This window comes from Xenia sp. Carnegie-2017, unplaced genomic scaffold (genome assembly GCF_021976095.1).
Source record: "Xenia sp. Carnegie-2017 unplaced genomic scaffold, XeniaSp_v1 HiC_scaffold_6, whole genome shotgun sequence".
Classification (NCBI taxonomy): domain Eukaryota; kingdom Metazoa; phylum Cnidaria; class Anthozoa; order Malacalcyonacea; family Xeniidae; genus Xenia; species Xenia sp. Carnegie-2017.
In genome coordinates, this window is record NW_025813526.1 from 15018882 (window position 1) to 15037251 (window position 18370).

The following is an 18370-nucleotide window of genomic DNA, read 5'->3' on the forward strand; positions in this document are numbered from 1 at the left end:
CTCTCATTACCGAAATGAGTCTCACTCAGTGCTGCAATTTCGATGTTATATCTTGCAAGTTATTTGGCAATTAGGGCAGTTTTCCTCTCTGGTCTTCCTATGCCTAAGGTTATCGGTGTCACCTTAATTTTTTTCTTTCCTTTATTTCGACCGCAGGTGTGGGATTCCCGCCAACCACGGCTTGATGGCCAGGATGTAGGTTGAAGCAGGCTTTTTTAGGAGACCTTTTCTAGTCCCTTCCTCATGTGAGGTGAGCAGTGTATCCCTAAAGAGGGCTGCTCAGACACACAGGTAGACGTCGAGCTCACTGCTGCTTCAGTCTGTACGAAAGCGACCATTAGACCTGGGCCGCCTGTGTGCAGGTTTGCAACTACAGCTCCCAGTGTATCCATACCTGCTGTTTCGTCGCTCGCCAATTAAAACAGGGCTTAAAGCTTAGCTTTTAGGTTAGGTGGTGTTGTCAAGACGTATGCAAGAATTTATTATAGTAAGGAAAAGCTGGCAGACATCAACCTCACTCTTCTCTGAAATCACATGGATCCAGTGGCAAGACAGTGTCGAGACGACTGGTGGTGACCTCAGATGCAGGGAGTATTCGGTTACTGCTAGATGTTATGCAGTTCATCAACGGAGTTTTTTACTTATGAGTTTCAATTAGTAAAGAGCCAGAATTAGAATTCTTAACTTGATTATATAAGATTATATCAAGCCCTTTTGAATCATCCAATTTTCTCCGTGTTTTTTAATATTCCCATTTTGTGCACTCTCCTTTTTACTCTTTTTTATTTTTGTGAACTCCCAATTTTGCATTTGTTTAATATAATTTAAAAATTCGTAATATGAAATGTTTTTCTGCTTTGTAGTTTTTTACTTATAGGCCTTTGTTTGCAAAAAGAATTTTTGACTTAAATGATATAAGATTATAATACGCATTTCAGAGCAATCTATAATTGTCAATGATTTTCTACTACTTACATTTTTATGTGCAATTGCTAGATTTTGAATAAATTTTGGACAATATAATTATGTGTAATGTGAAGAAAATTAAAAAAATCTACCGAGTTGTTTTTTACTTGTCGGATTTTGTTTTCAAAATACATGGATATAGGAAATTAATTATATATATAATATTTTTTCGCATTTTTGAGTCACCCAAGATTCTCTCAATGATTTTCTGCCATTTGTTTCTTTGTGGACAATACGGATTTTAAACATATATTAAACAAGATAAATATGTGTCTTCAGTAGAAGTTTACAATGTCGTTAGAATTATACGGATTTATACAGTGTAGTTCAAGATAAACTAGCAGTTTTTTACTTATAAGCCTTGGTTAGCTAAAGAATCAGAATTCTTAATTATATCACGCATTTCTGAGGCGACCAACTTTGTCGATGATTTTCTATTATTTTTGGGGCACTCTCAAGATTTTGGAAATGTTTTAGACAATACAAATATCTATAATGTGACTAAATTTAAGAAATCGAACCGTGTAATTTTTAAATTCATAGCTGAATAAGATAAATGAAAAGCACAATAAAAATTAAAGCTTAAAGTATTCTTAATTTCGTGACCACTACAATTTTTGTGATGCTTCTCGACAGTAACAAAGTCATAAACAGTTATTTGTGAAATAATGTTTAAAAATATAACATAAACAAATTATTTTTTTGTTGTATTTGATTTTAAACGTGTTTTATAGAGGATTATTTACTTTATAATTTTGAATGATAAATTTTAGCCGAATGTCGTGATGAGTGCTGTGATGAATGTTGTGCTGAGTTTGTGATGACTGGTGTCCTCAGCAGTGGCGTGCGGTCATGCAAGCGTAGGCAAGCGCCGCTTGCCTAAACATTTTACCGAACAAAAATTTTTTGGATCAATCTCTGAGCAAAATCAGTTTAAATTTTCTGTTCTAAACAATGTCAATGTAATCTTTTGTCTAAATTGTCTTTACATTTGAAATGCTTGCTATTTATACGCGATTTACTGTCGTGGTTTTCGGTTTCACTTTGCTACACTTGTAAGATGAGTCAAGTGGATTAAATACACGTTAAAAATTTCTTATTTATTAACCAAGGCAAGCGCGCTTGCCTTCGGAGCTCAATTTGAACATTTGCGCATGCGTTAATCTAGATTTGGAGGCTTCTTATTCGAGGAATATCGAGAAAAGGCAAGCGGCGCTTCTAAGGGCGCCGCTTGATAGCGATTGGTCAAAACACATATCAGCGCACGAATAATATTCGTATATACAACACATTGGACATCCGAATTATTCACGCCATTAATGTTATCGTTTATTAAAAGATGACTGAGAGCGAAAGGTAATGTTCTGATTTCTAATTCAAAGTAGTAGGTGCTTTACTGGTTATTTTATTATTTTCTGCGCACAATGTGCGTAAACAAGCAGGGGCCGCAGTCTGCAGAGATATCGAAATGCACGCAAACGTGTGTTGTGGTAAAGTATGACTAGCATTATGACCAAAACATTATGCTCTTGTCAGTCTTGTGTCGTTGAATTCGTAAATTAATGACTAAAAATAAAAGGTACAAGATACTAAATAATAAACACGACTCTCCGATATTCTGAAACGTACGAGTCAGTGCCAGACACATTTTGAAGAACGGGAGAACACGTTGCCATGACGTCATTATACCAAAATATAAACATTAAACAACGCCATGGCCTCAGTTTGTAACACACCGTGCCAATTTTGTTCGCGAAGCTGGCTGTTCTTAATTGTTATAATCACGACTGCTACAATACATTTCGCGCCTATTGTCTTGCAATTTATTTATGTAGAAGATATTATCTGTAGCATGTAATACAAGATTATGATATTGACAAGAGCTTCCTTTTGCGTAGTAGTTTTGATATTTGTATCCGGTAGATATCATGTAACTGATGTAAGGTATAAATAAGATTGATGTTCCTATAAAATATATAGCATAGGAATTTTCATCCTTTTATGTTCTACTTCTACATTCGGTATTTCCGCGAACCTCACCCCCAGCGCTTGCCTATTAAATTCGGTCACCGCACGCCACTGGTCCTCAGTATGTTTCGCAGTATGGTACCAAATATACAGTAGTGAAATGACTATCCCTTAAAGCTATGACAGCATACAAAATTTCAAATTTAATGCAGAGTTTAAAGCATTGTTGTGTTATGTGACACAATGGTAATCCGTCTCTGAAGGCTCAATTGTGCAATGAATATTAAGACGCCTCGTACCGGAGAACTTAAATATCAAGGAATATTTTATTAATGGGTTGCATTTAAAAGTTTTACGTAATGAAATGATTGAAAACATGAAAAAAATTTCTAAGCTTTATGTAATAGGATAATGTTGTCGTTTGATCAATAAATGAATACATATATTGTTAAAAAGCTAAAGTAAATTTCATTGTTTTTGAAAAATAAAATAAAATGCCCCTTTGTCATTTGCATATCTTGGCTCAAAATATTTAGAAATAGGTTTCCACTTTCCTTGTTTTGTTAGCTCGTCTAGCTTCCGATGAAATCCATAGCCAGGGTCGTCGAGTACAAATTCATTAATTGTAAAGAATATTAGGCCTCCTTGTTTTACAGAATGAATAAAATCATCCATTCCTTTCCCTTTTACATGACCAGGACCAAAAACACCAACACATATAACTGCATCGTACTGGCCAGCGGTAACTCCCAGCTCAACTGATCCATTGGTTCCCATGACTCCCTTTTTTAGCGATCTGTACTTTGAGAAAGTATAAATTATTAAAGAGTGAAATGGATAAATATCTTTAATGATAATCACAAGAATTCGTTAAATATAAAAAACTGACTGATTTTTTATAATTTTTCAAAACTTTGGCATTAAAATAAAGGATCAACTCTAATTTTGGCTTTTGTTGTTAATTGTAGGATCATAGAAGAAAACACAATATCGTTATGCTTACGATTGAAATGAAAGGCATGTAAATTTTATTGAATATTTTTTATAATAAAAACTTAGCGATTAATAATTACTTCATTTTTCCATGCTTGTACTAAAAATTATATAATATTTTATGTGATTCAACCAAACATCCTTTTCATTGATAAATCGCGTATTTTCTTATTTAGCTACCTTATAAAAACTATCAATTATGAACATTTCATGTTAAATGTCGATTTGAATGCTGTTTCTACAAAAAGCCAAAATTCAAGTAATACTTAGATTAAGTTTCAACCTGTAAACTCCTTTTGCTTCAGAAAGCTTCAACATTTCTTCACTAATATCAATACCATCTACATTTTTATATCCCAGCTTGTAAAGATGTTCACCAACGAGTCCTGTGCCACAACCAAGATCCAGAATTTTAATGCCCTGATTGTAGTTGTGTTTAATCAGTGTCTCGTGAAGCTGTTCTGCTGCAACTACTGGTCCTTGATAACTAATATCATCAGCAACCTGAAATAGTATTGTGACTATTTAATCTAGTTTTATTTTTCCAATTATATGCTAAGGTAGTTGCCCATTCTTTACTTTTAAACTGAAAGTTCGTTTTGTTTTATTATTTCATTTCAAATAATAAAAACAGCAATTTCTTGTGATGAACGGTTGTTTAACCTCATTGCAGGAGTTTGCATGCTAAACAAATTTCAACATTCATCATGTCATAGCTGCAGCCAGAGTTTCCTGCAAAAGACTGATCTCTATATAAATCTTTGATAAATGTCGTTTACCAAATTCTTACAAACTTTAATGATTTGAAAGTGAGTAATGCATTTTAAAGTTTACACTATTTTCTTTCTGAAGTACTTATGCTGCTGTTTATCCAAAAAGTAGATACGGAAACCATACATGTGTGTATCCTTTAAAGTACATGATCATCAAATAAAGTAGACAAATAAAAATATTTAAGATAGCATTAAGCATTTAATAAATTTAAATGACAGTTGTTGACATCAGGAAAATGTACTTAGTGCTCCCTATTCAGTCAAAAAAACCTGTACGCTGTGCATAATTTTATTTTTTGCCTAACTTTCAATTTTTGACATGCACCATGCGCTAGCTTACTGTCACTTTATGATCGTGCTACACATTCTATGTAAGAATACGGTAAACCTTTTAGCACAAAGCACGAATAAGCAATGAAAAAGCTAAATATGACCAAAATACAACAGTTTGAATAATTAGACGACTATCAATTTTGATGCAAAGCATTTACTTGTGTTTAAACTAATCATAACCAAAACTTCAGCTTGTTTTTGCCTTCTTCAACTGTTTTGTCTAAATAGTGGTTTATTTTTATTAAAAACCATTTGATATGTTAAAATTATTCTTTTTCTTTGTCTTCTTCGTCTTCTTTGCCTCTAATAACGTCTTGTTTGAGCACTTTTCATCACATAATTTTTTCATCTTTTATATATACCCTCCTGTACTCTTTACAAGAGTTCTAACTTTGCATTTTAAAATCTTTTTCTTTTTTTCTTTTGTCTGCAAAAACCTATTCTTACCTCACCCTTTTGCCTTATTCACTTTTCTAAATTCTCTTTCATTCTTCTAATTTTTAAACTGTCGGCCTTATGTCCAGAAATGACTGTTAAAAGAGCTTTATTCTGTTTTCAGTTATTTTCAACTTTAAACGTTTCTGTCCCTCAGATACCAATCTGTTTTTATTAAGTTAGTCATTGCCATAATTTTCTCAAATTTTTGAAATTTGAAATCGTCTTTTCATTCACTACCGAGAAATAATATGATTTCAGTAGTTTACCCAGAAAATCACATAAATCAATTAAATTAGGGCTAGATCAGACATTTTGCTGCAACAAAAAGTGTAACAAGTTGTTCTGATTGCAATAAAAATAATTTTTATGATAAAGTATTTCGCGCAACTTGAGCATTACCATGAAATTAAAAAAAAATTTGTGAAAAAAGGCATACGCAGCTTATCGAAACATTAATGAATTTCATTGTCTTATATGTTACCTTTGATCTAAATTATATTTTGCGTAGTTTGATTGTTTACGATCAGATTTCTTTGATTTTTGATGTAGTTTCATTGTTTACGATCACGCCAAGATTATACTTTTAGCCACCTTTTATTCTACAATATATAGACGACTATTTTTTGTGTTAACTAGCAAGGACAAATCTAGGGTATGTCAAAAGTGTAATGGGACTCACGTATGTTTTACTGAAAAAATTGTTAGTTCATTATGAATACTAAGGTTAACCAAATAATTAGTAATTACCTATTTTCTTTTTTGCAAAGTGCAAATCTCTGTTGTGCTTTTATCCAAAGTTATAATTTCAAAGCCATTTTGACTTACGGAGGCAACAGTTAAACGCACAAGGGTCGCACCATCTGGTGACTATATCCATTTATTTGATTCGCTAAGGCGTAAGCGTAAAGCTATATCAATATATTTCACTGGCTGAAAAGGTATGTTGAGTGAGTCGTAGAGTTAGTCGAACAACCAGCATTCGAACTTGTTATATAACAAGATAATAAGAGTAGGGATTTGTATAAATGTATCAAAAAAAAGAAAATGCTCAATCCGATGCTACCTCTATTAGTTGCATTATGCCGGAATGTTTCTGTCACTCTATGCATTTACTATAGAAAGCTTAAAAAATTCGATTGCAAACCAAAGCATGCATCTTTTAATAAATTTGATGCCCTTTATAGAGAAAATTTTTAAGATTTATCTTGAGATCTATAATCTGATTATAAAAGTTTTTCGATCTTAAAACAATTATATTTTCCCTCCCTTAAATGATCAGAACAAAATAGCTTTTAATCATGCGTAATTTATGCTTTTTATTCACGTTGTTATTACCCTTTAGAGGTTAGTACATTTTCAGATTATTTGAATATATCTTAAGTTGAAGACGAAACGTAATTATTGAAAAACCTTTTATTTTTTTTTGTTTTATTATTGTGATAGCCTTCTTAAAAGTCGTATGTTGGGCTATTATGTTCATATTGAAAAAACCATGCTATTACTTGTGCAAACTGGTAGCTACTTGCTGCAATGTTTCCGATGAGTAAAAAATGAACGATTTCGTTAATTTTTAAAATTTTACGGTTGATATATTTCATTTCAAAATATGTATTCAATAGTAAGCATCATAATTGACCGAATAAATATCAAACCATCAACTTAAAAGCCAAAATACTTTGCTACGTTTATTGACTTTATCTTTTAAACATAATCAAAAAACACTTTGGTGAAAAAGTGTTTTATCAACAAATCTCGAGTAACGTGTAGCTTCGCACGTGGGATACACGTAGTTTGACCTCCAGACACACGAGATCTTTCAAAAATTATTTAACTTTTTAATACAGGTAGTTGGCCATCTATATAGTTCAGTGACAGAGCCTCGAACACTTTGCTTGCCGAACACTTTACTGTGCAAATGATCTCGTAATATATATGTTTAAATATGCCTTGCTCACAAAAGAATTCGAAGGATAAACGATGGAGTTTTAACTTTGAAGAAATAAATTTGCATTATATGAAATTGAATTTAAAAAAAGAAATTAGTAAAGGAAACAAGCTCTGTCAAAAGGCCGTATTATCTTTTAAACTGAAACCAAATAAGATAAAATCAAAAATTTTTCACTTTTAAAATGTTTACATCAGTTGAACATCTGCTAAAAGAGCTGAGCTGCTGTAGATGCATCAGACGCCCCTATTTTGGCGTCTTAAGCGTGAATATCATAGGATTGACATCATTTCCGCAAGGCAACTTAAAGATCATCATACTAGTATTGAAATTCATGCGCAACAAAACAGTGAAATAAATATGTGCCTAAATTTCCGAGCATCTGATTGTACATACGGCATAGTTTCTTTCTTTAAAGAAAGAACAAAGATATCATTTTATCTTAATAATAGAACAATTTTGCTGTGTTTTTTTTTTGTTTTTATTCATACTCGGACCTGTTGAAAAGGACTGGCGATAGCTAAGTTTATTTGATTTTGAAAATAAACGTCGAAAAAATGCATTTTTGCTGCCATGAGAAATTTTTCCATCGAAAAAACTCATTTTTCTATAGTTTATAGTTAATGACGTCAACAACCCTCGTTTTTATATTGGTTATATTTGTTTTACAGGTAAAGTTAATGCTTTGTACAAAGTTTTAGTCTTTCTAGAAGTAATTTAACTCATAAATGGCTGATAATGATAAATTTTGAGGTCTACAATCGCCAGCTAAAATTAATGCATTGTTCACCTCAAAACCTTCATGGCGGCGATCATAAGTGGCTTCAAAGATGGCTACCAAGTTATCGTTCCAGTGTGTCATTGTGATAACAATTCACTTGTGTTATTAAATTTTTTATGCAAATAAAATGATTGTTTTGAGGCATTTGAATAAAACGCTTCATAACGAATTTCTTTTTAGATAGTAAACAGATTACTTCATACTTAATTCGTTTGTACTTTGTAGGATCTTTATTCCGAATTGGTTTAGAAAGATCGAAAACAAGTCACTCGCTTCCCTCACTGGTTTGTTTTCAATCCTTCTTGTGCATAAGAGATGTGTGCACACACTAAACACACCAATTCCGTCTTCTCTTTTAGGCACTGTTGATAAAAGAAGCGCTTTACACTGATAAATTTTAAGCAGAGCACAATCTCAAACTCTCTGTACAAAAATACGTTATAACATTTGCTATTGGTTTATTTTCATTGATATTCTTATCATAGTATTTCATTCAACCTAAAATTTCTTTTTGTTTTCATAGTACTCGATGAGTCAGCCAAGTAGCTACGATAGTCGTTTTTTGATGGAACGCTACACCAAAGCATTAAAAGTATAGTTTCATAAGTCTAATTTATGCAAGCTTAGCTTTGTACGTAACCATTAAAATACTTTTTTTATATATTTTGCAAAACATTCCAGGCATTACCTTTTCATAAGTGGCAGCCCATTTTGAGTAAAGATTAACCACATCTTGTTGGGGTGTGTTTGAAGTAAATTGTTTCAGACGTGTGTAGCATTCATCTTCATTTGGATCCATTAAAATACGGTTATTAACAATTTCTGCAAATGTGTAGGAGTGCTACGAGTGTAGTTTATGTAATATGCTATATGTCAACACTTCCTTACGAATACATGAACAATGCGACCTTTTTGTACCTGCAAGCACGTGTACAGGGCAATCGTGTGAATAAATTCAAAACACAAAATAATTATGTTTCTATTGCAATTTAATTAATGTTTTCATTTGCATGCATGACAATTGTTGCAATGTATTAAATTAAAATTGCAGCTGCGTTGTCATTTATTAAATCACAAAGGGTTCCAGAAAGAGTTAGCGGTGCTGCTTACTGTCGTCATGAGGCAGTATTTTTGCCATGAGTACGAGGCATTGTTTTTCTCGCAAGACCTTTTTTCTAAGACTTTGCCATCCGTTCGCCTACTAATAAAAAATAATCCAAAAAAATATATTACCAGTTGCGCTATAGAACGTTAAAGTATTCAGAATAACGAATCATATGACACAAAGGTTGCAAAATATTGAGTAATTATGTTGAAGCAATAAATAAAAATTTGAAGCAATAACCGCATATGTGATGTGGCTTCATATGATTGAGCTACTTGTAATGTTTTGGAACTGTCCAATCGTGCGTTAATTGCATATTAATTTGTGCTCTCATTGCCTGAAAATCGTTAATCTGTTATATTGTCACCAAAATTTCCTTAGTCCAAATAAATTTCAATTCATTTATAGCGGACAAATTGTTTTAACTTATCTTCCATGCTTGAAAACTTCAAACATGAAAATATATTGAACTTGTTTACTTTTGAAACAAATTTCTTCTGACAACTAGGGTCGAAGCTAGAATGCTTATTGTGGGTGGAGGGGTGTATATTCATATATTCCGCTTGACCAACTAAATTCGTGTCAAATTAATATCGCTTTAAAAAGAAATCAGTCAGGCAATGCTGAATATATGAATAATCACCCCTCCAACTAGCGTTCTAGCTTCGCCCCTGCTGAAAACACAGCATATTTCAACTTATGTTGACGTTTTGTAATCAAAAACTTATCCTTACTAGATAATTGAAAAGATACAACTGGACAACTTAGTCAGGATGTATATTGTCCAACAATATTTTTCATTACAAAAAATAAATGGAAGCTAGAACGTCGTTCAACGTCAAATTGAATTGTATAAATTGCCACCCAGCTTCGTCATACACTATGCTCATCCGATAAACGGAATTGGTTTAATCTCAGTTTAACAGCCTAATTTTATTGAACTAAACAGAATAAACACGTAATTATATTTAGGGCTCCAGTCACAATGAATAACATGTTGCCATAAGGACCAGCTATATTTAAGAAAAATCCATAATATTTTGAATTGTTCTTGTAGATGGTTTTTCTTATCTGCGCTCCTAGAAACAGCTAAATTAATTAAAGAAATTTGTAAGAGAGTATAAAGTTAGAAACACAGAACAATAATGTGTAAAAAATTCTTGTGCCTTATATACCAAAACGACGATTTATTATTTCATTAAAATACCTGATATCTCTGTCTTCTATAGCTATAAAGGGCACAGTGATCATCTCCTTCAATTTTTGTAAGCATTGCTTTGGCTGTATCGAGTTGCATACTTAGTTTTTGATGTTTTATGGCTTACACTGGCAAATTATAGCTTTACGGAATAAAGTGATCATAAACCAGGACAAGCAGACAATTTCAAGTAATACAAAATAAAATAAATACCGAAAAGGGACATCTCGTCTTATGATGTCTTTGGAATAAAGACGAAATATTACACCAACTTATGTTTCAAACTCTTGTATTATCTTGAATATATAGAAAACGAGATGTCCCTTGTCTGAATTTTTTTTATTTTGTACTAAGTGATCAGAATGTCAAAGAATTCCATAATTTGTGCAATTTGTTTTGAGTAAATGTGTCATGCATCATAGCGATAAAAACCACATGCAGCCTTGACATCATTAAAGTTATGAAAACTTTTATATTTTTTTGACTACGTCTATAAAATATTGTGTGACTCTGAACAGATGAACACAAAAAAATATTTTTTGATTGTGAATACATGTGTCAACCTTTTTTCAGTTTGTCAGTTTGCATAAGATCACACGGACGGATCTAGTGTATGTCAAAAAAATCATGCGACTTAGGTATAGTTTCCTAAAAAAATAATTATTCTATTTTAAACAATGAGGTCACCAAAATAGTAAGTAATTACGTATTTTCTTTTTTACAAAGTGCGAGTTGCAGTGTAGTTTTTATTTAAAGTAATAATTTGAATAGCATTTTTTACAAATGCGGCACTCATGGGCGTAGGAGGATCGATCATGGGGGGGCTCATTTTCATATGCTCATGACATAATGACTTCAGTTCTTTCAAAATTTGTTGTTTTCAAAAGATTATAACATGAATATATGAATATGAGCCCCCCTCCCCAATTATCAATCTTCCTACGCCTTTGCCAGCACTTAAGTGCTCAAATTTCGCACCATCTTGTGACTATTGAGCAATTATTGGATGAGGTTGAGCATGATATCAAGAATTATTCAGACCGATGTCAACGTTATCTGCAGAAGCGAAGCTGAGAGGGTTCGTCCAATTGAGGCCAGTTTCAAACGTCAAACTTTAAATGCACCGAACGCAATAAAGACAAAAGAAAACAAATAGAGCTTCCTCATTATCTTTTATTTTAAATGCGTTTGGTTCATGTAAACTTCGATATTTAAACTAGGCCTAAGGGCCTCTTCATATGAGCCAAGTAGCCGAGATTCAGCGAAGCGTTTAATCATTTTAGACAATGGAAAAGATTAATTCCTTCACAACAAAAAAGTTATTTAAGCTATTTCGCTACGTTCTAAACTTGCAAATTCACAAAACCTTTAAAATGAAAACAAATAATTTGGCCAGATTTGAAAATTACAACTAAAATGACTCATGACTTATAAGAAAGATTGTAAGTTTTGCGTTTAAAGTTTTTACTGCTTTCAATATCTCAAAATCACTTCACGCCTCGCTGAATCCCGGTTAGCTGGGCTCATGTGAACAGGCCCTAAGAGTCATTCTGTTACATGATAGCAACTACCATCATGTAGTATCATTTATAAAGTATTATTACATCATACTATAATTTTATATTTTTATATTTTAACTTTAATATCCATTTTGAAATTTCATTACTAATTAGGAAATAATCTAGAAGCTGGCCTGCATGCGCTAGAAGCTTGCTTACAGGCGTAAACACATATTTTGGAACCACAACAACAATTGTTGTTATGGCGGTTAACTAAATCTTGCTGTAACCTACTGTATTACGCATGCGATGTAGGTCGCTAAACCACAATACTTAACACTATATATTATATACATATATATGAGTACTTTACACAATTGAGCACAACCTACGAGCACATCCTACGAAGAGACAAACCTAGGAGGCATAGCGTAACGAGGTTGGTTCCAATCTATAATCTACTCAACGACTATCTTGGCTTTTGTGCCATTACTATCTTTGGCTTCTATGCCTTTAATTTATTTGGAAAACTATTGTCGTGAGTCATTGTTGGACTCACGAACGCTCAACAATAAAGATTCGCGGTTGTACTCGGACATAGTAATAATAAAAGTTTTATTCATACTTGTTAATATTATAATTAACATACTTATCTACTTTAATAATTAATCGTTGATAAATAAATTGTTTTAGAAATATAACTGGTTCACACTATCTTTGTTTCGTGTGGAAATAGAACCAAAATTAACAGTTGTTCTTTCAAGACCACGCACGTAACACATACATATTGTATTTTATTAGAAAATATTTGTTTGGGGTTCAGTGGACTATAATTTTGTACAACAGTCGCACTGTTCTACAAATGATATTCTTGAAAGCATTAAAAGGGAAATTTTGGAATGAAAACAGAGTTATACTGCGAATATTAAAATCGTCTTTGCGTAAATGGTATATTCAGTGAGTCGTTAAGTTAGTCAAATGAGAACGTTGTCGATTCTTTGTTATATAACCAGAAAAACATTAAGTAAAGATTTGTCTGCTGATGTATAAATACCCTTGAATGATTAACAAGCTTTAGCAAAGACTAAGAGTCAGTGAAAGACAGTCGTGATTGAATTTTTGCTGGAGATTTTTCGAATGTGTGTAACTGATTTAATGTACTTGCTCATTAGATCTTTCGGGGAATCACCCTAATAGCTCTCTGTCACTAATATACAATGTTGATAACTGTCTGCTAAACATACTGAAATACTGGAGCGGCTAACTTCTTTAGAGTTATTTGAAACTGTTCAACTGTTCGTAAAAACCATATTGAAAATTTAAATCACAGTGTTTTTAATCTTTGTCTAAATCCATATTAAAGGAGTGCTTATATTCAGGTTTCACTAGATAGAAATAGTAATAGTTTCAAGACAAGAAGTAGTAATAATTTCTTGGAATTTTAGGTTTGTCTTCTGCCATTAAAAGATAAATTCACTCATGCTATCTTAACCAGGAGAAGCTCAGATTATAATGCATTCTTTGAGCCCCTTAATCTACCCAAAAACGCACTGATCATGTGCGCATCTTATACAGTTATAAAGGATACACCTAAAAGAAGTCTAACATTTCAACATAACCATTTTTCATCTCTAATTGTTTTGTTATTAGCGTAAGAGAAAATATTCAAATTGTAGAATCTTACCTCACACATTTCTCTCAGACAAAAAATTTCAAATGAGTTAGGTACTATTCACAATATTTTTTGAAGGAAGAAACAAAGGTTATGACTTCTACAAAAGCAGCATCCAGAGTCTAGAGAGGTAAATACGCTTGAATAAAGCATTCTGATTTGCTATAAAGCTGTAGTTCTCGTGCTGTTGGACTTAAGTATATTTGAGGAATTTGCAGTACACTACGTTGAGCATTTCATTGCATGGCACAGTGCTTAAGCTGCCTTTTAGCATCAAGAGACTAGTCAGCACAGAGACCGCAGATCATCTGTAACTGCGGGCGGCTTCATATATGTATAACATGCTGTGTCAGGCTCCTTTGAAATTCATTGTTTTCACAAATTGTAGCATGCATTTATGATTATGAGCTCCCCATCCAAATTGTCATTCTTCGCAGTCTCTGAAGCATCCCACTCACACGAAAGTATTTAAAGACTTTTGACTTTCGACATACATTATAATAGTAACGTTTGAAGAGGCGTTATTTTTTAAAAAGTTGTTAACTAATAACAATAATAAAACTCTGTTGAAAAATTGATAAAAAATATACCTAATTTTCAACACTCTTGGAAAAGCGTTTACTTCTGCACAGCATGAATATCATAAGTGACAAACGTTGCAAAGTGAATAAAAACATACAAGTTGTTACACTTTTATCTTCTCATAAAACAATTTCACGAATGAACAAATACTTTAAATTGAAGAAATGTAGAATTACTGAAAAAAAATCTAATTCTTTATTTTTATTATAAAAAAGGCTATTGAAAAAAGTATTTGTACTTATATACGCATTTTAAACGTGGAAATTCACTGGTATGAATCAACTAAATTACTAAACTAATTTCTATCTTTAGCTAATCATATTGTTGTTGCTTTTAGATTGTATGAAGCACCGTCTACTGCATGGAATTAAAAAAAAAAGCTTTACTGCACTTTTCATCGTTTTTGAAAAATATAGTATTAAGCACTTCTCTTTTTGAGTATTTTGGCTAAAATATTTCCAAATGAGCTTCCACTTTTTTATGTTAATTCTTCTAATTTTTCATGAAAATTATAGTTAGGATCATCAGGTGCAACTTCATTTAGAGTAAACAATATCATGCTTCCTTGCTTGACTACATGAATAAAATCATCCATTATTTTCCCATTTAGATGAAGGGGGAAAAAATCCCCAACACATATCACTGCATCGTAATAGCCAGCGGTAGCTCCTAGCTCAGCAGATACATCTGATCCCATGATTCCCTTTTTATGTGGTTAAAGTCAGGTTGAAATAGAAATAATAATAATAAGGAATATATAGAAAGAAAAGCTTTTTTAAGTGATAATAAATATCCTTAGTGTAGAAATCATTGATTATTGAAAACATTCGGAGAAACGATTGATTAAGATTTTGGCTTTTTATATATTGTAACACATAAAAACACAAAAAAATGCTGTCATCATCAAAATTGCCTCATACCAATACTGGCATTTGGGTGGTACCTATCAAGTTTCAGTAATAAGCTCCCTAAATAAATTGATTGCCCCTCAATGAAAAATTTTAGCTCCCCACACACTTTTCATGTTAAAATATTCATTAAATATTCAATATTTATCAAAGTTAAACAAAGCTTTGATCATCAATGTTTATAAAAACAACGAGAGATTTTTCTTGGAATAACTGTTTCTTCTGGTAATGACTTTTTATCATGGCGTGTTTTTTATACATTTTGTTATGTTTCGTGTTTCGACACACTTTAGTCACATGCAAAATCCCTCACTTTTTTAAAGACTTACTGATCAAATAGCAATAAATTACTAAAATGTTCGAGTTTAAATGGTTTAAAAGAAAGAAGCCGAATTACTAATAGATTCTATTGAACATGTGTCATAAGACATTTTGTCTCTTGATTACAACTTTGAAATTTAATTACAGCATTATGAAGTGGAAAATAATATTAAAAAACACAACAGTTGATGAATGCCTTTTTCCCTAAACGACGATTTAAAATTTACGAGAAAACAATATGAGACAGTGTCGTAGGAAGATGTTAAATGTCATTGGGGCCTCAACAATGATTGTTAAAGTGTCAAGTCTTTGAAAATTAACTCTACATTACTTTTTGTAATTCTTAGTATGATTAGCTCTTTGATTTACACTATCTTACAAATCTTTTTATTGTTAATTCGTACTTTGTGAGTTGACATCTTTATTTCAAACACTTCATTAGATCGAGAATCATTATTTTATGAATCTTGATCCGATTATTTACACGCACATGATAAACATGTAACTTGAGCGAAATTCAACCTCGCACCTTCGGAAAGTAGTACACCGTTCTAACTGTTTAGCCACTAAGCCCACGGGGACCGGGGAGAGTTAAATCTATTTTCAACTGCGTACGGACAAGAATATTTTAAATTTGGTTAGCAGTCTTTATTAAAAAAAAACGTCAATAGCTTGATTGTGTTCCCGATGTATGAAAATATTGCCATTAAACAAGGCGGAATTGCTTCATACTTTTGCACATTTAGCATGATTTAAATAGTTTTATTATTAGTTTTACTTGGAATTAGGACGAAAATAGCGGCTCTACCGTCGCCTCAGGCATGTTGGGAGAACTCTTAACATTTATGTCTCTGTGTAAGGTGTATTTGTGATTACAGCGCATGCAATTAAAGACTCTTCTGTTAATTTTTTGGGTGCCTCATTTCTCAGCTTTTAAAAGTTATAGAGGCTCGAGCCCTCCTGCCCCGTGTTTCTTACGCTTATGTGATATAAGATGCAATTTGAAGAGATATGCAATAATTACTCAAATATGCGTGTAACTCAAACTGTTATTTGGCTATTTGAACGTAAAACTCCGAATATTGTTATTGGACAACAAGGAGAATCGAAATATTCCGTTTTAATGTAGAAATGTATTCCGATGTGTATGTATCATATATGCCACCTGGGAGGTCCGTACGGAAAAAATGATTCTCACGAGGTGTCAAAAGCAGCCCTGGGCCGTACGCCAAGAAGTCGAAGTCAGGTTTGACAGCAAGAAAATAATGTCTAGCAGTGCCATAATAACATTAAAATTTGTACAAAATTCTTAAAATGTTCTAACCAGATTGACGGGAAAAACAGCAATATCTTCAAGGAAAATGTGTGACCAAGGCCTGTTTCAAAATTGACGTAAAATCGAATTAACGAGAATGAAGGTATAAAGATCTTCAAAGTAGTTTACTTCTTTATTCAAAACAAAGGCTCAAAATCAAAAGCCACATATTTCCATCATATGTCTATAGGGATCATTTGGCAATCCCTATAATGAGGGGAAATTATCATTATTTTTCAATTTATATTTTTAGTATTTTAGCTCCTTTATGAAACGACTTTCCTCTTCACTCAGTTCTCCGCGTAATTTTTTTATGACAACCTTCCTGTCTTCGTTACTAAAAACATAATTCGCGTGAAATAAAATCTAGCAAAAGTTTCACCAGCCAGATGTAGAAGATTATTGATATCTTGCCATTTAAATGTAGGTAAATCATGCGCGAGTTTTCTCTTCTTTACAAGATTAAAAGTAGGTTCTTTGAAGCTTTTTGAAATACCCGACATGGTGTTTATTTTCAAAAATTGCCAAAGAATTCTAAAGATATTGATAAAAAGTATCAACATATCTTTCTTTATAACATAACGACATGAAGTATATATTAGTCGCACGCTATTTTATCTGCATAATGCATATATTATGCACTGTACGTCTACGACATATTGAGTTTCTTGTTCTTTATTTTTCCTATAGGCATGCAAATATTATATATTTTTTAATCACTAACTACTTCCAGCAACAAAATATTTGTGTGCATTAAGTGGAAATTATAGTCATTATATCCGATTTCAAACTTTAACCTCTCTAAAATTTCAGTTACGCATTTAAACGAACAAAAACCCAATCATCACATTCGTATTTAACATAGCAATATAAAATATAATCAAATAAAAAGAAATACTTTATTTTGGCTTTAAAAATAAGACTATAATTGAATTTTATATCAAGCAAAAAACAACTGATCTATACTAGTATAGACCAGTAAAAGCAGACATTCTTAATGTATGTTATTTTCTAAATTGCAAATGAAAACCGTTTTGTTTTAGATAAGAGATGTTTCCCCGATAAAATAATGAAAGCGAATAAAAGATTGTTGTTGAACTGCAACCAATTCTTTAGGTCATTTTGTGAGGTCATTTTGTCCCTTCTGGTTTAGGCTACGCTTTACTAGCAACCTCCTCAACGTCTTCAGGACAACTAACGTCTACTGAACTGGTGTCACAATGCTCAAAATGACAATGACCAACCACTAGCCATACCTAACATGTTACCACCACAAATCATTCTTGGGTACATGAAGGTTTTAGGAACTTTAAACAAGGATTGTGTTGAACTGAGACCTAAAAAGCAACAAATATGGATAGATGACGTAGTGGAGAACAAGAAGAGAGGTTATAGAAGACACACTACGTATGGCCATTGGTGTTTCACAGGGGTATTCATTGCAGGATAACTATGGATCCCACTAGTCTAAACAACTAGATACATTTAAGCAATCCATCTTTCCGATGGTAAACACACGTGTCAAAAAAACGTCACCAAATTACAAAATTCGTGAAATCAAATAGTCGGACAT

The 18370-nt window shown here is 32.5% G+C and overlaps 1 protein-coding gene across 1 annotated transcript; it reads right to left on the reverse strand.

The window, feature by feature from the left end:
• Positions 1-3316: 3316 nt before the first annotated feature.
• On the reverse strand, positions 3317-9079 carry LOC124458244 (methyltransferase-like protein 27). The gene is made up of 3 exons (XM_047008299.1): positions 8886-9079; positions 4211-4431; positions 3317-3730 (listed from the first exon to the last, which is right to left on the reverse strand). The coding sequence occupies exons 1-3, from the start codon at positions 8994-8996 to the stop codon at positions 3403-3405; spliced, it is 660 nt and encodes a 219-aa protein (XP_046864255.1). The 5' UTR covers positions 8997-9079; the 3' UTR covers positions 3317-3402.
• Positions 9080-18370: the final 9291 nt, after the last annotated feature.

What these genes read in the sequence shown, in the direction of transcription:
- LOC124458244 (XM_047008299.1), bottom strand. Translation starts at nt 8,996, where the DNA reads ATGGATCCAAATGAAGATGAATGCTACACACGTCTGAAACAATTTACT. An exon ending in GGGCTGCCACTTATGAAAAG is followed by an intron (nt 4,432 to 8,885) that starts GTAATGCCTGGA and finishes ATACTATTTCAG; the next exon opens with GTTGCTGATGATATTAGTTA. An exon ending in GAAGCAAAAGGAGTTTACAG is followed by an intron (nt 3,731 to 4,210) that starts GTTGAAACTTAA and finishes CTCAAAGTACAG; the next exon opens with ATCGCTAAAAAAGGGAGTCA.